Source organism: Corylus avellana, chromosome 10 (genome assembly GCF_965113065.1).
Source record: "Corylus avellana chromosome 10, dhCorAvel1.hap1.2, whole genome shotgun sequence".
NCBI classification, from domain to species: Eukaryota; Viridiplantae; Streptophyta; class Magnoliopsida; order Fagales; family Betulaceae; genus Corylus; species Corylus avellana.
In genome coordinates, this window is record NC_142499.1 from 2,215,177 (window position 1) to 2,238,030 (window position 22,854).

The window sequence follows — 22,854 nt, forward strand, 5'->3', positions numbered from 1 at the left end:
GATACAAACACTGAACATAATTTTATATATATATACACGAAGCCAAAATTTGGGATGAGTAGGCGTCAAGGGCCAAAAATTTTAGTGGGTATGACCGTAGGGACCAATAGGCAAAAATAAAAAATAAAAAAGTTCCATTTTTTTTTTCCTTAAATTTTTTTTCCCTTGCGTTGGGGTGGGGGGCATGGCCTACACCGGCCACCCACCAGTTCCGTCCCTATATATATATATATATATATATAATTGAAAAAAATTATATACAGATCAATTATGTTGTATTATAATTGACCTCCATCGATCTTAGGCCGAAATCCGCACAAGTGTTGCTTTTGCGGTAAATAATCGTGGCCTATAAGAAACAAAATTGAACAACTTCTCATTATTCATTGGACAAAGTTTTTTCCTTTAAATTAATTGAGTGGGAGTAATTATTATTATTTTTTTTAATCCAGTCTATTAAAGTGAAATATGGCTAATTTTCACTGTCGCATTATTAAGTTGCATGACACTTATATAACAGTTTGCTTAATATATAGGTATTACTCTTTTTTTTTCTATGAATATTAATTTTCTTATTATTAAGAGTAATACTATAAATCACACTTTTATCCAACCACTATTATCTCACAACAATACTGCTAATAAATTCTTAGATTAACCCATGTTAAAAATAATAATTAATTAATACGGCCACGTCAGTAGAATAAAATAATAACAAAATAAAAATGTGATTTCTACATTATTATCTTATTAAGAGAAATGTTACACTTCCCAAAAATTTTCTCTAAAATTTGCGAATTGAGATCCCCTCGAATTGAAAAGAAATTAGAGATTATCCAATTATTAATCGTGTCCCTTCATTTTAAATCCAATAGTTTATAAAATGCCAGTGACTTTTGTATAACGGATGCATTAAATGTTGACTTTTGTTTTACCGAGGTTTAAATGATTTTATAGATCTTTAAATTTAAATGAAGGGTCACGATTAATAATTGAAGAATCTCTAATTTCTTCTTAATTGCAAAATTTGAGATTTTTTTTTTTAATTATTAAACGTTGAAAAGAGTCTTCTATTATAGCATGCAATAAGCCGACTTCAATTAAGCTAAGTTGCTAAGTGTAAATTTCCAACCAACATGGGCGGCTGCTAGTTTGTCCAAAATTCTTGAGCCGCGCTAGCCGCGAATCCCTGAAGCGCTTTATAAATCATTCGCAGCTATAACGGATTGAGACCGGCAATTATATGGCCAAAATTATTAATAGCAATTAATTTTCATGGGTTCCAATCAGTTTTTAACAAGTGGCCAATATTTGGGGAGAAAATAGTGATCGAGTAAGACCCATTATTGGCTTGTTGATTCATCATCTTTACAAGTTTTCAACTTTTCGTGGCATTGTGGCTTCTTTTGAAGCAAAATCTAAGACTTGTTCTTGTTTTTGTTTTTTTGATCAAATTCATATGCAAGTTGAGAATTCCATTATGTGAAAAAATTTAAAATCACAACGAAACTATAATGAGAAATGGGTTTGGAAAAAAAAAAAAATGGTTAAATACTAAATACCTTATAGGGTTTCATTACTTTATTTTTTTTCTCTAGGGTTTGATTTTTATCACAAGAAGTCCATGTGGTTTTGATAATAGACTAAATTAGTCATTCTATCAGTTGACCGTTAGTTGACTTAACGAAAATTCACGTGGGCCAATCAAATGTTGACACATGGCACTTACTTTTTAAAAATAAAAAATAAAAAATAAAAAATTGGGGGTGGCTTGGCCTTCGGCCACCCCTAGTCGGTACTAGGGGTGGCGGGAGCCACCCCCAATGGTGGTTGGGGGTGGTTTCGGCCACCCCTAGGTTCCATGGGGGTGGCTCGGGCACCCCCTTGGTGCCCAAGGCCACCCCCAATTTTTTTTTTTTAATTTTATGAAAAAATTAAAAATTAAAAATTTAAGTAAGTGTTAGGTGTCAACATTTGATTGGTCCACGTGGATTTTCGTTAAGTCAACTAACGGTTAACTGACAGAAAGACTAATTTGGTCTATTATCAAAACAACAGGGACTTCCTACGATAAAAACCAAACCCTAGAGAAAAAAAAATAAATAAAGTAATGAAACCCTAGGGGGTATTTAGTATTTAACCAAAAAAAAAAAATATAGGAGTTGGGTTTGAAAGATGAAAACCCAAGATGAGAAATGGGTTCCACAATCCAAAATTGCAATTTTACTGACGACTTAATTTAAACAAAACACACTTAATGAATTTGTGTGGCAATCTTGATTGTCATTTAGCACAAAAAGTCTATTAGAGCATTCTTTGCAGTCTCACTAAACTAGTTTTTTTAGCTATTTTGGTGAGACAAAAAACACTCCCCGTCTGACAGCCTCGCCAAAATAACAATTTTGGTTTAGTGGATGAAAAGTACTCGCTAAAGAAAATTTTCACTCACCAAATAATATAGAGAATACTATTCACTCACCAAATAATATAAAAATTTTCTCTCCTTCCCTATTATTTGAACAAAGTTTTAAAAAAATAAGTATTTGAAAAATAATATTTAAATTGAATAGTGAAAGTTGATAGTTAAAATAGTGAAGCTGGTGGGGTGCTTTAAAAAAGTGGGTAGTTAAAATATACAAAAGTGTACTTTTAACTATTTTGGTGAGTCAAAGTTGGTGAGGCTGCAAGGAGTGCTTGACAGCCTCACCAAAATCATTTTTTTTGTTATTTTGGTGAGACAATTTAACAAAAGTGGCTTAAATCTCTACTTTTCAAACTCACTACTTAAAAATAAATAAATAAATAGTGAAGTGAATAGTACTCATTAAATATAAAAATTACTGTTCACTCACGTATTGATTAAACAACTCGTTTCTCTCTTTGTTTTTGCTTTCCGTTTCTCTCTAGTTAAAAAATGAATAAACAAACATTTAAAAAAGAATATTTAAAGAGAGCCCCTACTATCAGGTCCATCCTGATAATACCCATTTTGCAGCCTCCAATTACTATGTGACACATCATCAATTTAAGAAAAATGTAAAAAATAAAAGTAAGAACAATCACACCAAATCAGAGAAAAAAAAAAAAAAACTGCAAGACCCAGGCGAGACCGGCGGCTCGCCGGACCCACGCGTGGGTTTGGCCGGCCGTGAACGCCTCAAACCCCACTGGTCGTGACCTGCCTCAAAACCTGTTTCTAATGCCCCCAAAACCCGTTTTTAATGCCTCAAAACTTGTTTCTAATGCCTCAAAACCCGTTTCTAATGTCTCAAAATCCCCTTTTAATGACTCAAAACCCGTTTCTAATGCCTCAAAACTCGTTTTTTAATTCAAAATTAAAACCTATAGGTAGAAGGTTAACTCTTTAGGAATTTTATCACCCTAAAATCTAGTGTATTTTGGTCCAACTTATTTTTGTGCATTTTTTATGTTTTTGCTTATGTGTCGGTTATTGATTAGGGGCTGTAAAATGGGTGTTATTAGGAATTCAAGATAATCCTAATCAAAAGTTTTCTCATATTTAAATAGAATAGTGAAAGTAGATTATTAAAATAGTGAGACTACTGAAGTACTTTAAAAAAGTAAGTTATTTAAATATATTAAAAAAAATACTTTTGATTATTTTAGTGAGTAGTCTTAATGTGCAGTAACACACATCATATATTAGTAATCAATTTATATTTTATTTTTACGCTTTCAGGTGATGGTATATATATATATGGTAAAATAATAATCTGATACGTTCTTTTTAGAAAATGATCCTCTCTATTTTAAATTCTCTCAATTTTTTTTTTTATTTAGTGTATTTTGAAATGTAGTATATTTACTACCTCCATTAATATTTTTAGACAATGCTACCATTTTAAATGCACTATAAATGAAAAAAATAAGGGAATTTAAAATAGAGAGATCCTTCTCCGTTCTTCTTCTTGCTTCTTGCTTCTTTCTTGTCGTCGACGTTGCAGAGTACGCCTGTCACACAAGTTTGTCGGCAAATGGCAGTTCACGGTCATTGATCAGCGTCAATGAAATCGTGGTTAGTTGGTAAAAAATGCCAATCAACTTCGAAATATCCAGAGAATAACTTGACGCGATGTCGTAATCACTGTGGAAACGCTGAAAACACGTGTAGGCCAAACGATTGGTTCCTGACAAACTGCACAAGGCAGTTGGTCAATCCTCTTGTTAAAGGAGGTAAAAGAACCACCAATGACCAATTACTGTGCCGCATTACGAAATTGTTTTTACCCTTTTTTTTCCCCCTAAAATAGAGCTGACCTACCAAAATAATATAATAAATTCAATTAGGATTTTTTTTTTTTCATCCAGACTTTGATCTATGACTTATTTGTTCTGATTTGGCCAATTTGGTGTTGACCTGATTTGCAATAAGCTTTCTCTAGTGTCAATTATTCCGTACCGTCAAATTTTGTAAAAAAAAAATTATATGAATTATGTTAGTGTGCTACGTCTAAGCTAATTAATTATGACACGTGTCACTCATCATGAATAAATATAAAATATAAAAACTATATTCCTTAAGGATAACCACCCCATTGTTGACTAAAACAAGCTCCTCTTCTTCTCCTCCATTGAAATCCAAAGTAGAAGAAGCATTACTTGCAAGGCTATATTGCTATAATAATCTCCCGTCCCAATCCACCATCTCCATTTGCACCCTCTTGCTCTTTATCTCTCTGCTCCTCTTCACTCTCTCTACCTTGGAACTATTAAACTACTGGTTATTCCAAAAGCTTAAAGCTTATAAGAATTAGTAAATTTAATCACTTGATTATTATTTTAACATGAACCCATCGCCAATAGAATCCATCCAACCTCCCCCACCAAGATTCCTATCCCCAAAAACCTTCACCAAATTATGTTATGAGCCTGAGTAAGGGATCTCGTAACTGGACTTTGGATACATAGGGAAACAAGATGATTCTTGGATTTCCTACCTATGAGACTATGATTGTTGATAAATAGGGATAGTTAGAGAGACCCTCAGACAATGAGAAATTCAAGGAAGGCCTAATTTTCCTTGAATTGCCATGGACCCATGGCCTTGAAAATTAGGCCCTATGCCATGAGGTGGCCGCGCGCTACCCCCACATCTGGTGGGGGTGTCTGCGCGGCCGCCCCATCCACTCCCTCATTGGTGGTTTCCCCTCCCAGATTGTCTTTTTCATTTTATTTTTTAAAAAATAATTAATTAATTTTGTAAGTCATATTTGATATAATTAAGTATGTTTGTGTTTAGTTTTTGGTTTTGATACAAGTGGACACTTGGCACAATTTAGACCCTTGGATGCAAGGGATGGGAAGGGGATCCGGATCCGTATGATTCGCGTTAATTTTTATTGTTTATTTTGATTGACTATGTCCAAAACAAGTTATCATTAAGATGCAAAGTTGAGAAGAATGACTAGTCGGCGATCCAATAAATTGCTTCAACGACGTGGAAGAGATGACGGATAGGGAGAAAATGGGTTATTGTTGATGGTGGCGTCCGACAGAAGAACATGGGTCGTGGCTTCCAACAAAGAAGAGGGCGGTGGTTTTCGACGGTCTTGGACGAGGATTACGGATTTTGTGGATGAATGAAAGATAATAAGAAAAAATTTATTGTTTTCAAATTTATTATGTTTTGTGTTTCGTGTTGATGTGTCATTCTCACATTGAATTAAATGGCACAAAATACTTAGTTTATGTCAAATCCCTTAAAAAAATTATTCTTTTTTTTTCATATGAATTCACCATGGATAAATATGAAAAGAAAAGAAAGAAAGAAAATGACACCTTTTTTTAGGCAAGCTCACTTGCTGAAGACAAACGACGTGAAGAAGTTTGTCCCTTGCACACTATGAATGAAACCATAGACAAACAAATTGAATAAAAGTCTTTGTGCAAGGAGGGAAAAAGTTGACTTGTCATTATTTTTCTATTGCCAATTTTAGATTGGGATACTTGCTATGCATTTCATGGTTTAAATTAAATTTTAATATTTATTTAGCTATACTATTTAAATTTTTTTAATGACATAATAATATGTACATATTTAGACACGGGCGAAAACGAAAATTTCGTATTAGAAGGGGCCAAAGCATTAGTAGGGCTCAATTCTAATTTTTCCCATTTTATTTGACAAAGTTTTCATCTAAACTGGGTTGGAGAAGTTTTCTTCAACCTAATCTATAAAAGTGACATGTATCTATTTTTTTAATAACATGTGAAATACACATGAGTTTTTAATAAAATTTATTTTAACTTTGTCACTGCTATTAAAAAAATATGTGCATCTCACATGTCTTTCACATGTTCAAGGGACACATATCACTTTTATAGATGAAGTTGAAGAAAATTTTTTCGCCTCAATTTGGAGGAAAACTTTATCCCATTTTATTTACAATGAAAAGAATTATATTTCCCAATTTTAAGGTGGAGGTTTGAAGTTCCACAAGTTTTATTTTTTATTTTTATTTTTAAGTTCGACAAGTTATATGTAAAGTTTAATGGAATCAAGCGCTTTGACCTCTATTGCTCCATCCCAATGTAAGAAAATAAAGGCATGTTTGAAATTATGATTTCATAAGAATAATATACGTCTTAAAAAGATATCGAAAAACGTAAGACGTTTAGTATTGTAATTTTAAAAAACTTAATTTAAAATATGAAAAAAATTCGCGATTTCTATAAGCAACACTGTAGGTGCTTATTCGAAAAAAACACGAATTTAAACTCAAATCATGATTTCTCATAACAAATATTTGATTAAAAAAAAAACGTTTTTTAACATGTTTTATCAAACACCTTTAAAATTTTAAAAAGTAGCGATTTCAAAAACGTAATTTTTAAAATCGCACTTATTGAAATCGCAATTCTAAACGGACCCTAAAAAAAAAAGTCAACATATTTTTTCACTCTAAAATAAAAAAAATCATTTACTGGTTCTTTAGATTTTAGATATAAGTAATCAACCTCTAAATTATCAGTTATAATATAATAACATATGATTATATAATAACAGGATAAATATGTGAATTTTAAGTTTAAGTTTAACAAAAGTTAAACTCGATCTATGACTCTTTAACTTTTGCTTATATCATTTAACACGTAGTACCAGAATTGATATTATTTGAGATTATGCAGGAAAGATTTAACGCTGGAAATTTTGTAATTATCCTCATAATTTAAGCGATTGATTTTGAAATTTAATTTAGAAAAACATATTTAAACTTTTAATCTTTAAAAGTTATGTTATGTTATGTTATGTTCTGGCTGATCACTTCGAAAACTCAGCGACGATCACCCTGAAAATTCCATCGAGACGGAGCACGTTAGCCGCCAGGTCATCATTTTTCAGAGTGCGCAGGATACCGACAATGCCCCCCCCCCCCCTCCCTGAAATGGGACGCTACGCCCACTTACGCAGTTACGCAGCCTTAGCAGAGTGGCATAAAAAAGCAAATATAGACGGAAACCAGGGTTAGAAAACAAAAAAATAAAAAAAAGGCTGCCCCTTTCTACTCGCCAAACGTTGTAATTAACGGACGGAACATCAGGGCGTCTCTGGGGTTTTTGGGAGACATAGAAACTGTGTGTCGGAGAGAGGGTTAGTCTCTCGCTCTCTCTCTGTCTCTGTCTGTGTCTCTTTCACTGTCTCTCTGAGCCGAAAAGGAGGAGCTGGAACTTTGCTCCGACTCCTGCCATGTGCCTCTAGTACAAGAAGAAGAAGCTCGTCGGCCTTGAGTGTAAGAGCCAAATCCCTAATCTTGGGTTCAATTTCTCACTTTCCCTTTGCTTTAATTGAATCCCATTTCTTATAGAATCCCTAATCTTTGCCCCCCCTATACTAATGCACTATCGTGCTTTTAATGCCATTTCTTAAGTTTATTCGTTCACTATTTTTGTTTTATAATTTTTTTATTATTTGTTATCAATCTTTGTTGGAGAATTAAAAGAAAATAGCTAGCTTAACCGAGTGGCTACGGTGATCCTGCTAGAGCTTAGGGTTTTTTCAACTTTAGGGTTTTTGCTATTATTGTTTGAACGTACTGAATTGAGTTTCAATGAAGTTGTTATTCTGAAAGTTCCGGACTTTTGGTTTATTTGATAAAAGATGACATTTTTTCAAATGTGCTAGCAGGCAACGTTGCATATGTGGTTTGAATTGAAATTAGTGGTATTTGGGGTGAATGAATATGTTTATATATGATGGTTTCGGTCCAGGAAAGTGAGGTTGTAGCTGTGACCGGATGGCGTGGTCGGAGAAAGTTGTTGATAATGGGAGAGAGAGGGACCCAATTCGGGATAATGGCTTCTTGAACGGATCGCAGTCGTCTCCTAGTACTAGCAGCTCTCTTGTAGGTGTCGCTCCGATGCACAAGAGGTTTGAAGGGAAAGATGCCATTTCTTATGCTAACATTCTTCGTTCGAGGAACAAGTTTGTTGAGGCTCTTGCTCTCTACGAGAGTGTCTTGGAGAAAGATAGTGGTAATGTGGAAGCTCACATTGGCAAAGGGATATGCCTGCAAATGCAGAATAGGCCAAAGGTTGCATTTGAGAGTTTTTCTGAGGCGATCAGATTGGATCCACAGAATGCTTGTGCCCTCACATATTGTGGTATTTTGTACAAAGATGAGGGTTGCCTAGTGGAGGCTGCTGAGGTATGCTTTTGACAGTTAAGTCACTTCTATCATGGCAAACGATGGACTGTATTGTTTTTATTTTCTATTCTTTTTTGGGGGTTGGGGGGGCTAAATATTTGCAGGATTACATTTACGTGTAGTGCTTGTTGGTATTTTAATCTCTATATGTGTTCAATCCAGTTTTATTTTATAGGTTCAACGTGATTGAGTGTGACATGCAACGTGTGGCTACATATTTTTATTATCTCACCTGAAGTATCTTGCAGCACACAACCAATTATGTTTTGCATTGCTACTATTATGATGGTTATTTGTAAGAAGTTGATGTTTTTATTAGTACTTTTGTTAACTAGTTAAGAAACCAAGTACTTAAAAAACTAGTTAAGAAACCAAGTAATGATCTACTTTGGAATTTTGAATTTACGGTAGTTGATTTCACTTATAACAAGTTCTGATACTCTTCAATTCCTTGGGCCAATTGGTTTTGGTGCTTAATTAACATGTCCAATACCAGATATAGGTGTTCCTTTTTGATTTTCACATCAAGAAGAAGGTTGTTTCCTATTAAATATAATTATCCTCATATCTAGTATATGTTAAAAGCTTATATTTGAATTTGCCTTATGGAATGCTACTTTCAGCATTGCTGGGTTAGCTTAGGTTATGCCTAAAAGAGTATTAGATCAACTACTATTCTCGCATGTTGGAGAGGGGTGTGCAGGGATCCTCGGGGTGCAGCTATGTGGAAGATGGCTCCGTCCTATCTTTTGTAATATTTTTGGAGGGAAATGAATGATAGAAGTTTGAAGACCATGAGAGGACGGTGGTGGAACTAAAGTTTTTCTTTTTCAAAACTCTTTTCCACTGGACATCTGCTTTAGATCTTAATGTGCTTAGTTTTCACCATTTTTTTAATTTTTTTTCTTTTTCTAGCTAAGTGTTTATCTTGTATATGTCTTTTTTTACTTGGGTTGCGCCTTTTGCGCTTTTCAATGATATCTCGTTTACTTATATATTAAAAAAAGAAACGTTGACTGCATATAATAAATGAAAGATACTTGGGACTCTCCACATCATCAGCTTGCCCTACTTTGACCTATTTATCAGCTTTTCATGTAATTGATTATGCATTGCCCTTCTACAAAGTATTAGCAGTCACGCCAGTGGCCCTATAGGTAATGGGGGGATGGTAGGGCTGCAGGTTCATTCCTGTATGAGTGTGTGAGGTGTGTTCACCTATGGAAAGAAGAAAACAAAGTGTCAGTAGTCATTGTGCTTTGAGTAATTGATTGGCAATGTTATTGTAGTAGCCATTCACCCAATTTTTTTACTAGACTTAATCAATTTGATTTCGTGCAGTCATATCGGAAGGCTCTGAGAGCGGACTCCTCATACAAACCAGCTGCGGAATGCCTAGCCATTGTCTTAACAGATCTTGGAACCAGCTTAAAGCTTGCTGGTAGCGTTCAGGAGGGAATTCAGAAGTATTATGAAGCACTCAAGATAGATCCACACTATGCTGTAATTTCATATTATTACTTATTCATACTTTCTGCCTTTCTTTTTGGCACTTCCTATGCATTTTTTTTTCTTATACAAGTTGATACATGCAGCCTGCATATTATAATCTTGGTGTTGTCTATTCTGAGATGATGCAATTTGACATGGCCCTTAATTGCTACGAGAAGGCTGCATTTGAGAGGCCTATGTATGCTGAAGCATATTGCAACATGGGTGTCATTTACAAAAATCGTGGTGACTTGGAGTCAGCTATTGCTTGTTATGAGAGGTAATCTGCCAATAAGCTGTCTGCGTCACTGCTTGCTGGGCCTTAATTTTTTCTTTTTGGACCTGAGCTGTGCCTTGCACTTGATTTCTGTAATTTTCTTTTCATGGATTTACCTATGCTGATGATATGTTTGCTTCAATGTCTTGCTGTGGCAGGTGTCTAGCTGTTTCTCCAAACTTTGAGATTGCAAAGAATAATATGGCAATAGCCCTGACAGATTTAGGAACAAAGGTGGTTTCTCGTCTATTTGTTATTGATTGATTTATCTTCTTGTAACTATATGCAAATTTTCATTTTATGTTGTTGGTTAGTAACCGTCTAAGAGCTTAAGCTGTCACAAAGTGTGCCATCATTGTGCATTAAGTTCACAGATACACTAATACTCCTCACTGTAGGCCTACCCAATAACGCTGAACCAATAGTGGGTTTGCATCTACAGAATAGAAGAAACCAATAGAATGGGTGTTATTAAGACCTGAACCAACGACCTTTAAAATAAACGGGGCCTTGATTCCATGTTGAAAACTATCAATCCCAAAGTTCAAGTTGTTATTTTCCATTTTGCTGGGATATTATTGTTAATACCTCTTTATGTTGCCCGAGTTTATGGTTATTTTGATTGGCTGAAAAAATCAGTTTTTTTTTGCTTATTGTGCCAAGGGACATGACATTCTGGATGTTGCTTGAAATCCAGAAATAGGTTGTAATCCTGTGTAACTTAAAGAACTAAAATCTGAAATAAGCTATACATAAAATGGAAGAAAATTGATTTTCACTCTGATCTGATGATAATCTAGAAAATGCATGACATTTGTTTCTTATGGCCTATAATGTCTCATAAGGATAGGCACTATAATTTGTGGCTTAATTCCTTTGGCAGTTATTTGTCACTATTGAAAGAGATCAACAACTTACAAGACTCTGGAAGCTCTTTCATCACAAAGTCATTTCAAATTTCTTCACTTTAAAGTTGTGATTGCACTTTAATCAATAGCCTTTGCCTTTTTCCTGATGAAACATGGTTTTCCTGTTTAATTTGGATCATTGTGGTAAACCTGATGGCTAAGCACTTGCAATGGTTGCTGTGTCTGCTTCTGAGTTTGTGTTATTATTTTTCCTTAATGCGTTAGCTAAATATCCTAACATGTTATGCTCCCGGCTCCCGGCTCCCTCCAAGTTTTGTTTGTAGATTCCAGTTTTCTTTCATGTGTTATCTAGATATCCTAACAGGTTATCTGTCCCTTGATTTTTGTTTGTAGATTTCTGTTTTCTTTTATTAGCAACAGTTCAGTTGTTCTGTATGTCATATTTGATTCAGCATGTCTTTTTAGGTTAAATTGGAGGGAGACATCAATCAAGGTGTTGCATATTACAAGAAGGCTTTGTATTACAATTGGCACTATGCTGATGCTATGTATAATCTTGGGGTTGCTTATGGTGAAATGCTTAAGTTCGACATGGTAAGTGATTCTTGGGGGGTCAACTGTTTTTTTGTTTGTCTGAGTTTTTTTGTTGTTGACATTATGGTAGTTGAAAAACTGGAATCCTATAATCAGCTTTTGCTTTTATAGGCTATTGTTTTCTATGAACTCGCTTTCCACTTCAATCCCCAATGTGCGGAGGCATGCAACAATCTAGGAGTAATATACAAAGATCGAGACAACCTTGACAAAGCTGTAGAATGTTACCAGGCAATTTTCAACACTAGTGCAAGATACTGCTTTTTCTGTTTTATATCCCCCACCCCTTCCTTGTGTCTTTATCATCATCAATTTCCTGAAAATTATCCTCATTATTTATGATCATTTGCAGTTGGCTCTGACGATCAAACCAAACTTCTCACAATCTTTGAACAATCTTGGTGTTGTTTACACTGTCCAGGTTTGGTATTGAGTTTTTCCTGATGACTGATATGTGAAATGCTCATAGTCTAAGACAATGACACTACCTTCTTTGCTATTGATAGGGTAAAATGGATACTGCTGCAAGCTTGATCGAGAAAGCCATCATTGCAAATCCCACATATGCGGAGGCATATAATAACTTAGGTCTCTCTTTCTCTATTTGTCTGTCTTCTGTTTGCCTGACGTTTTTATTTCTGAATTCCTTTCATTTACATCCCTTACTGGACAATGTGCGTGATTTGGAAAATTCATTTTCATATGTATGTGAAAGTGTGTTATTTCAGTTTAAGTTAGTTAATGTTGGAAATGTTGTCAGTATTAGGTTTCTATGCGTCTGAAGAAATGACTTCTTTCAGTCTTATCTGAACTATATTACTCTGTAGAATATGTCCTTGGTCAGTGGAAGTGTTTTCTAGCTTAACTGATCATACCATAAGAATTCAACAAGGAAATAAGAGTCCATGCTGGTTCACCTACCATAACCCATCAACAAAGCCACTGAAAAAAAAAAAATACTGGGTAATGGCCTTCTGCTGTCAAGTATTACTGTAGTACATCCTGATCTTTCTACGTAAATAGAGAAGGTTATAATGCAAAGGTGGGTGCTTACTGAAAACTGGAGAATCTGAGGCAAGGACTCCAGTGTAGGAGGATGGACCTAAGAGCTGCTTACAAAGCTCATCGTGAATTCACAAAAACCAAGTCTTGTCATGTTGACTTCTAGTATTTTGGAGTGTTCAGACTGATCTGTTACTGTGGTTCAGGGTACCCTGTCACTTGCCAGTTTGTTTTTCTTGGGCTTCCTATGCTTTCTTCCGGAATTTTTTTCAGGGCATTTTTTGTGTATATTCTTTTTACTATTATCACTTGGAAGCTTCTGTTATAAGTTCTCTTTGTTAAGTACTGATGTGATAAATTCATTCTTCCATATCCTTTTCTGTGTAGGGGTTCTTTATAGAGATGCTGGCAATATATCTCTCGCTATTGATGCTTATGAGCAATGCCTTAAGATAGATCCCGACTCCCGAAATGCAGGCCAGGTAATGTCACTCTTGCGAATCAGCTCCTGGATATTTTAGGTGCTTGTTGAGTGTTGTCAGTAATTGTGATTGTATGTCATTTGCAGTGGTTTGTTCCATTGCAGGCTTGATTGCCTTTCAGAATATGTTTTAGGTGATATCATGATATCTGAACTGGGGCTTGATTTGTGATCATGAAATAGATCATTAATGAATGGGGCTTGATGTGAATAATGGGATAGGTGATTACCGTTGAAATATTTTGGCTCAAGAGCATGCTGTTTCAATGAATGAACTGTGATTTTGTGGTAAATTATTACAACATAACAATTTGCACCGTTTTAGCCCCCAATGTTTAAAATGTTGATAAATTCACTGTGGAAAAATGTAAGATATGGCTGTCTGTGTACAACTATAGTTGGTGTTAATTGCTTGTAATACTTTTAGAAAACCTTTTGAGGAAAGTTTTGGGAAACCTGTGAGGGCCTTGGAGTATCATTTAGGGTGATAGAATATTATTTAGCATATTACTACCGTGCCTTGACTAAGAGTCATGATTTTTTTTTTTTTGTTGAAGTGCTTTTTTGGCGAATAAAAATTTATGGACTTCTATATTAATGTACAATACTGACGTGCTTTTGTGGTTATTTACGGAGGAAAAATGGCATTCAAACTTGTTAGTAGTGCTGGAGATGCCATTTTTGCTGCTCCTGAATTTTATTGGAATTATTGTCTCATGCTTTTGTTTTATGGTGTTAACTAAATCAGGGAGTTAATAAGTATTTTGTAGCTAGCAGTTTTAAAAATGGGATTGCTTTCTTCATTTAGCACGAGTGCTTTTAATGGTTTAAGACATCTCAACTATTTCAGTTGATGGTAGTATTTTTTGAGAGACAAGATGCCCGTGTGTTCTTATTGACAGTCTTCTTTGAGCCATGTTGTTCTTATCTATGTTTGCATGACCACGCTTTGCAGAATCGATTGCTTGCGATGAATTACATAAATGAAGGACATGATGATAAACTTTTTGAGGCTCACAGGTTTCAGCTATCTCCCATCAAATTCATGCATTTGTTCTTCATTCTATGATAACTAATAGGACCTTATATTGTGTGTTATAAATGTATTGTACTAATTATTTTTTCCCAGAAGCATAGTAAGATATTAATTCCTTCATTGCCAGAAATGTTCTTGTAACAGTTTATATATCATCATCCTACGCTTGAGTAACTTCTTTTATTTTTTTATTTTTGGCTTTTCTGGCTTTTTTGTTTTTGTTTTTGTTTTTTTTTTTTTTTTTTTAATTCTTTAATTTTTATTTTGGTTGGGGGGTGGAATCACCCATTTTACTAGGATGGGCAGCGAGTAATATGTTGTTCTTTTGTGTTTGCCATATGAAGTTTTGTTGCTCATTTTGCTTATAAAAAAGTTTTTTTGGTCATTTTCCTGTTCAGTGGTCAAATTGTCCTGAAATATGCTTAGAATTCTTTATAGGGTACAATCCTCGATAAAACACGACCTACTTGTTCAAGAAAAGTATAACTCTTTTTTTCTGGTTTCTCGATAAAACACGAACAAATGCATGAATTTTCTGGTTTCTGTAGTAAAACATGACCTACATGCAGATGTCTAATGACTGTTAGAATACTTCCCTTCTTCCCTAGATCCCGTTGTTTGATTCTACCTTTTTTCTGCAATTTCTGTACTTTCTAATGCCTCTCTTTTCTCTTTCCAATATGGTTTTTTCATTAGGAACTGATGTAGAGAGGCCTTCCGGCCCTAGCTTAGAATCTAATCATGAGAATAATCACACCAGCCATGTTCTAGAATTCAAATGTTGTTTCTTTAAAAGGTTTTGTTTTCTTGAAAGTCATTACATGTTGCTGTATGCATATGCATGTGTGTTAAAGCAGCAACTCATATTTGTTTTATTTGTGCCGTATTAGACATGCAAGGAGATAAGTGGCACACTAAACTCACTATCAACTTTAACCCTAAACTCACATTATATATATATATATATATATATATATATATATATATATATATATATATATATAATTTTAGTTTTTAACCAGAAGCCTGGTTTGAATTTCCAATTTTCAACACTAGGTTTACTTCGAATCTCTTTTGTCTTGAATGCATCTGTTTGGACTTGCATCAAGGAAATTTACTGTGCAAGATGGATTATTCACCCTAAATGAAAATTCCAGTTGGAGGTTGGGGAGACTTTTTAGTAAACAATTTTTAAGGGCTGACACCATCTGTGTTAGGACAGAGAACCTTCCTTGCCGCCTTTCTATCTCCTCTGCCCTATTTCTTACTTTCTTTCTTGCTCCCTCTCTTTCTCTGTCCATTTCTGTAATTTTTGAACAGCCCAACCACCGTGGAGGGGATCGTTCAGTTGGTATTGAAATCAACTACCTATGGCCTTTGGTTCAGCCATCGGTATGGGCTATGTACCGACTCGAGGGAGTCGGTTCTCATCCCTAAGTGCATGTGTTTAATACTAGATTGTAGGCATTTTGGACATAGTCCCTCAGCTGTTCTGTTTTATAATTTAAATTATGGTTGTCTAAGTAGCATGGACAAATTTAAGAAGTTTTTAGCTTTGACCTGTTTCATCTAAATTGAAATGTCTACATGCAGGGATTGGGGTAAGCGCTTTATGCGGTTATATCCACAGTACACATCGTGGGAGAATCCTAAGGACCCGGAACGACCACTTGTGATTGGATATGTATCTCCTGATTTTTTTACTCATTCTGTATCATATTTTATAGAAGCCCCCCTCGCCTATCATGACTATGCAAATTTCAAGGTGGTTGTTTATTCAGCAGTTGTGAAGGTATCTTCTTCGGACATTAAAACCACAAATATTTGTACAAATTGCTCATGTTGCCTAGGAAGTCCAGGAGTTTGTGTTATTTGTAGCCATATGCTTGCTATTGCAATATTTACCTTTGTATTTGCCATTTTTGTTTGCAAGCTTATAAGTAAGCTACCTTTTGTTTCAATTCCTGTTCCCACTTAAGAAGCCCAAAGAAGACTTTGACGGGCATTCTGTTGCCATATATTGCATCGAGTATTGTTTATTCATTTTTTATTCAAAATGCTTGTTTGTCCAGTATCTGAAAGTCAGGTTTTGTTTACTCACTGGAATTATGATAGATTCATTGAAATAAACATTTCATCCATAGTTTAAGAAAGAAACTAGAATATTTAACACGGGTTTCAGTATGCATTCAATTAGTTACTGGTTCTGTAGATGTGCACTGTCACTAGATTAGTAATGAGGCATAAATAGTATGGGTTGATTTACCATTCTAGTTTTCTAGACTTAAAACATAATTAAACAGAATCTCCTCTTCCCCCTTCCCTTGGGACAAAAAATTACTTATAAAAAAAAAACATAATTAAAAATCATGTAATAGCTATGATGGCTGCTGGTGTTGAGTTTATTATATTTTGGTGGCTTCATTAAGAATGATGGATAGTTTACACCATATCATGTAATAGCTATGATGGCTGCTGGTGCATCAGTTTTAGTTGCATTTTTCCAGTGTTAGGAGCTGTAAACTTGCAACAAATTGCAGTTCAGTTGTTTTTTTTCCCCTGTCCATATTATTGATACTAAGCTGTTTGCCAAACCGTAGTAGTTGTGTTCTATTTCTCTAAATCTATTTTCTGTTTTCCTCTCTCTTATGGTTTCTATGGATTTGATTGCTTCGTTTTTTAAAAAAAAAGGGTTGATTGCTGCACATATAGTGCCAATCTTTGTTTGTTTGTTTTTTCCCCAATGGGAGCTTTCTCTAAGTTCATGTTTTGATTCTTGGAAAAACACCAGAACTACCACTGTTGGCTTCACCTTTGACAGCACTACTCTTGGTCATCGCCTGTTTCTGTTTAACTGCTATTGCTGCCACTATTATTGTCAACATCATTTGTACTAGGGTTGTATCCCTATGTGCTTTTCAATGAATTAATTATTTATTAAAAAAAAAAAAACAGTATCGCCCCCACACAACTACCATCATTACAACTTATCCATTATACCGGAGGCACTACTACTTTCTCTAAGATGGTTGCAATCGCTTCTCCACATTTTTGTTAGCACTTTCAAGTTCACCACCACAACTAATGCAAGGCAACAGTACTGGCAATACCATCAGAATTATCATTAGTGGCACTGCTGCCATCTTTATTGCAGTTGTCACCACTGCCATCAGTGCTGCATTTATCATCACAATGGCTGACACTGCAATGCCTCTGTCATCACTGGCCATGACTCACCACCCAAAAGAAATGACCTCCATTTTCTTGGAATATTTTATTTTAAAAGAAACTTAGTAATTTCCTGATTATTTATTTTTAGGATTAAGTTACAATAATTTTTTTTTTTTGATAACGTAGGAGAACTTTACTCAGATTAATTGCACGTCGCAAACGCATATTGTACAACAATTTTAATGCAGTATAATGTTAATTTGACTGTATATGAGAGAGTATGCATGTGTATACATTTTTCAAAATTGAGTGGATTCTTGAATGTGTATGCATGCTGCTTTCCATAATTTTATTTTTACGTTTTCCTTGTACAGTCTGGATTTGATTTTTAAATGATGCTACAGGCAGATGCAAAAACTATTAGGTTTAAGGAGAGAGTCATAAAAAAGGGTGGGATATGGAGAGATATATATGGGATTGATGAAAAGAAGGTGGCAAGCATGGTTAGAGAAGATAAAGTTGACATCTTGGTAGAACTTACTGGTCATACAGCTAACAATAAGTTGGGAATGATGGCTTGCCGACCTGCACCTCTCCAGGTATGTTGGAGGCTATTCTCTTAATCCCTTTTTTTTTTTTTTTTTTTTTTTTAAATTTTACCTGGGTGTTTTCTGCTGAGACGATTTCCTTATCATACCACAAGGTATTTTAAATTTAAGCTTTCTGTATAATTGTTTCTTTTATTTTTTATTTTTTATTTATTTTTTATTTTTATTTTTAAGGAGTGCAATATTGAATTGTTTTAACAATACCTAGGTTCAGAATTGACGAGAGTATTAATGTCTTATGAAATGTGAGTTGTTGATTTTTATTATCTTCTAAACCTAAATATTACTCAATTCTAAACATGGGGATTTTCTATCTTAGACCGTAATCAATAATCAGTTTATTTTGTGCATATTGTATGGGAGGATTGCTTCATACTGTTTTCACCTAGTTATTCATGTTTTATCACTTCAGAGAATAGTAAACATTGATGGCCCATGGTGTTGTGTCCTTTATATCTAAGTTCAAAATTTTTGTATCTTTATGGAGTGGAATGATGTGTTATGCATATGCTACAATGGTATGCATCGTTTGATAGGCTGGTCTTTATATATTTAAAATATCTTACTATTGTTGCTGAAATTGTAGGTTACTTGGATTGGCTACCCAAATACAACCGGTTTGCCTACAATTGACTATAGAATCACTGATTCACTGGCAGACCCTCCTGAAACAAAGCAGAAGTAGGTCTCCTTTTTGCACACTTCCACGAATAACTTATATGCTAAAGTTGATCTTAGTGGTGTATTGTATTGCACTTTTTCTCTTTGTATGAAACTTTTATTAAATGGCAGGCATGTTGAGGAGTTAGTTCGATTACCTGAATGCTTCCTTTGTTATACACCTTCCGCTGAGGCTGGGCCAATCGCCCCAACTCCTGCTCTTTCCAATGGCTTTATTACATTTGGTAGCTTTAATAATCTTGCTAAGGTATTGGTTAAGTTGGAATCATAACCGATTCTCTTTTAATTGTGTATTTATTAGAGTCCAACCATTTTTATCCTGATTTCTTTTGATTTTATGCTGTCTTCCTTTCAATTTGTTTGTCCTTCATCAGATTACGCCTAAGGTGTTGCAAGTTTGGGCAAGGATTCTATGTGCTGTTCCAAATTCTCGTCTTGTGGTGAAGTGTAAGCCTTTTTGCTGTGATAGTGTTAGAGAGAGATTTCTTTCAACACTGGAGCAACTGGGGTTGGAACCTCTACGTGTTGATCTTCTGCCACTGATTCTTCTTAACCACGATCATATGCAAGCGTATTCTCTTATGGACATTAGGTAAATTCGATGTGTGTCCTTAAGCAATTAAGTGTGTTGTGATATAAGCTGATTCTTATTTTTCTCATTTTTCACATTTTGTTGTCTGTTGAAACTGGATATTGGTCCATACATTGTGGGCTAATGTTCATAATTTGTCTTTCATTACTAATTAACATTGCTTTGTTTTTTTCCCAGTATGTCAATACAACTCATGTTCCTGTGTGGGGGTAGACCCTATGACCTCAACCTCTACCCCTTTTTTTTTGGCATACATTGGCTTTAATTGGTTTGATCCTAGTGACTACATCGATTACTACTAGGATTTGGCAAGAGTGCCTTTCTAGGACATCTTAAATTTGAACTTTTCTGTGCAAGTAGATGGCAAAGTAAGCATTAAATGGAATGATTTTGATAGAATGAAAATGAGTTCTGAATTTTCAGTTCACTCCCATAATGATTATATGTGCTCAGAAAACACCATTTGGCCCTACTAAGTGCTCCACTTATCAGTTTCTAACTTAATGTGTTTTTATTTCACTGAACTCATTTTTCGTGGTACTTACAAAACAAAATTTTGTGCCTGAACAACTGGGGTTTATGATGGGTGGATGACAGTTGACATATAACATCTGTTGAACAAATAATAGATTTCCCCGATGCTACTTTTTTTACTTTGTTCTTGACATAAGCTCAAAGTCTTCTTACATAGACATTTAAAATTGTGAAGTACTCTATTGGAAAAGTTGGCTTGCATGCCCAATGAGGTTTTTCAGAGAGTGGAAAATATGTTTCCCTTGAAGTTCTTTGTGCACAGAAATGAACTCTAGCTCAAATGGAACCTCATATCCCTGTAAGAACTGGGGTAGAGTGTGAAGCCAAGATTTCAAGACCCACCATGTGTGTTTTTGCATGGATTGTTGAAAAAAAAATTGTCCAAAATTATTATGTTTATACTAATTTATCATGAGTGACTGAGTGAGGTACCAGTGTCTGACAAGAAGTCCTCATTTTCTATGATTGTGCACCTTTGCCTGACATGCATACCTGCTTTTATGCCGTCTTCTTTTTCTACACTTGCATACCAATGGTGGACATGCTTGTATGAGTTTATGAGGCATATTTTTTAACTGCACAGGGCTATGTTATTTCATTTTGATCTCCTAACCTATATGTAGACAGGAATAAAAGAAACTCTCTGTTCTACCTCTTGTGTGTGATATGTGCTGTGATTGGAATTAATTTGTTTTCTCCGTCTCATGAAATGGTTTTGTTGAAACAGCGACAATACTAGTATCCATTAAAATATTTTCTAAACTACTGATTAGAAGTACCTGCCTATTTATTATTGTGTTTTCATCCTTTCTCAATGCTTGTCATGTATGAAGGGAGATAACCTCTAAGATTCTTTCATTCTGACAATGATAGTATAAGATGCCATTTGGACTGTAAGCTACATATATGAACTTGAAATCAAACAACCTTACCTACACTTTGTGGTGTTCATCTTTTTTTGGAGGGTGACATATGTTATCTGTTAGCTCTTATGGCTTCTCATAATCATATTGTTTAGAGATTCTTACCTTTGTTCTTTTTATGTAGTTTGGATACTTTCCCGTATGCTGGAACCACAACAACATGTGAATCTTTGTACATGGGAGTTCCATGTGTTACTATGGCTGGTTCAGTACATGCTCACAATGTTGGCGTGAGTCTTCTCAGCAAAGTTGGTGAGGGACCTTCCTTTCTCCCTTTTTGATTAATGTCCATCTGGTGTCTGTCTTTTGCATGGTTGTCAAAACTACTGAGATATGCCTAGTTGCATTTGTTTTACACGTGTTTGTTAGTTCCCGTACCTTCATCACCATGAGCACCAGAAAGTTGAGAACAAAAAGGCCCCTATTCTGTATCTTGTACATGACTGAGAAGAAAGTATTATCTTGCAAGCTTTAGACATCTGTGATCACTTTTGATGAGTAGGAAGAAGAGCACTAAGAAGATGACATTGTCTGTTTATTCCCTTATAATAATTCCCTAAGATTTGAAATGTAGGTCTTTTCTGAAAATTAAAACTTAGTAGCCTGAAGCACGAAAAATGCCATTTTTCCACTGTTCAACTCTTTATTGGAGAACAAATATAAGACAAATACTTATAATGTAAGTTAACAAATCTCTGATCCGGTAAAGGTCAAGATCAAATGGGACATACAGAGGAATAATGGGGCAGGTTTTGTGGTTCAGGTTTTCAGCCATTTGCTATTGCACTAACAGTGGTAGAATGTATTTATAGTGTCTGTCTGTATGTTTTTGTTCCAACCTCTTAATTAAGGTGGACTTCTGGCTGATGCTATTTAGGTTTGGATCGTCTCGTTGCCAAAAATGAAGAAGAATATGTCCAATTGGCACTGCAGTTGGCATCTGACATTACGGCACTCTCAAATTTGAGGATGTCTCTTCGCGACCTTATGTCCAAGTCCCCTGTCTGTGATGGAACAAAGTTTGCCCTTGGTCTTGAGTCAACATACCGAAACATGTGGCACAGGTACTGCAAAGGCGATTTGCCATCTTCAAGGCACATGGAAATGCTACAACAGCCGGCAGTTACTGAAGGGCCAACTATAAAAATTTTGGAACCGACAAGGAATACAAATTCAAGAGAAAGCCCTCCTGGATCCATCAAGACCAATGGATTCGGTCCACTTCCACCAATGCTGAATGTGTCCACTTGTGAAGAAAATGGGGGTCAATTGAATCAAAATATTAAGTCAGGCAAGCTGAGCTGAACTTGAACTTCCCTGACTGTTTCGTCTGTGGCATTTGCCAAGCTTGGTTTGATCGGGAGCTGTATTACCTTTCTTGAGGTTAAACACCTCAGTTTCTGCAGAAACTGAGGCTGGTGGTAATTATGGCGGCAAACAAGGGATAACCTTGCATAGTATCAAATTCTTTGGGGGGAAAGAATGCTGGCAGTAGCTGGTAATTATTTTTTTCTCTTTCTTTTTCTGTGCAAGAAATAGATATAGAGGAAATGAGAGAGGTGATGATGCTGTTAGCTGCTACTTTTATGTAGCTGTATTGCATTTTTTTTTTTTAATCTGAATTATAGAAATTAGTTGTGGCTTGTAAATTAGTAGGAAAGTTTTAGTTTTTCTTTGGCATGGCTTGTTTTATCTGATTACGAATTGAGATGTCCAGTAAGGTATGTGGCAATGTCAAACTCTTGAGCTCACCTTCGTGAACATCATCAAATGGAGCCTGCTAATTTCGAGAATTAGATGGGTGAAGCTGGGTTCATAGTAATAGGCTTGTGCTGTTGTGCAAAGGATCTACTACGCTAACTTCGACAAAAATATTTGCATTAGTTTCCTTCCAAAATATTGGGTGGGTGGAAATTTCCCAAAACCATA

General features: G+C 35.2%; 1 protein-coding gene across 3 annotated transcripts; it reads left to right on the forward strand.

The window, feature by feature from the left end:
- Positions 1-7,516: 7,516 nt before the first annotated feature.
- SPY (Tetratricopeptide repeat (TPR)-like superfamily protein) lies at positions 7,517-22,721 on the forward strand. 3 transcript variants are annotated; one of them, XM_059606589.2, is made up of 18 exons: positions 7,517-7,751; positions 8,230-8,666; positions 10,008-10,169; positions 10,262-10,437; positions 10,593-10,668; positions 11,769-11,897; positions 12,009-12,128; positions 12,250-12,318; positions 12,404-12,485; positions 13,287-13,381; positions 14,336-14,400; positions 16,010-16,208; positions 17,992-18,186; positions 18,782-18,876; positions 18,988-19,123; positions 19,251-19,468; positions 21,050-21,177; positions 21,803-22,721. In XM_059606589.2, the coding sequence occupies exons 2-18, from the start codon at positions 8,256-8,258 to the stop codon at positions 22,228-22,230; spliced, it is 2,784 nt and encodes a 927-aa protein (XP_059462572.2). In that variant the 5' UTR covers positions 7,517-7,751; positions 8,230-8,255; the 3' UTR covers positions 22,231-22,721. The 3 variants fall into 3 exon arrangements, with proteins under 3 accessions (XP_059462572.2, XP_059462573.2, XP_059462575.2); XM_059606590.2 differs by having other exon boundaries at positions 8,235-8,666; XM_059606592.2 differs by lacking the exon at positions 7,517-7,751 and having other exon boundaries at positions 8,632-8,680.
- Positions 22,722-22,854: the final 133 nt, after the last annotated feature.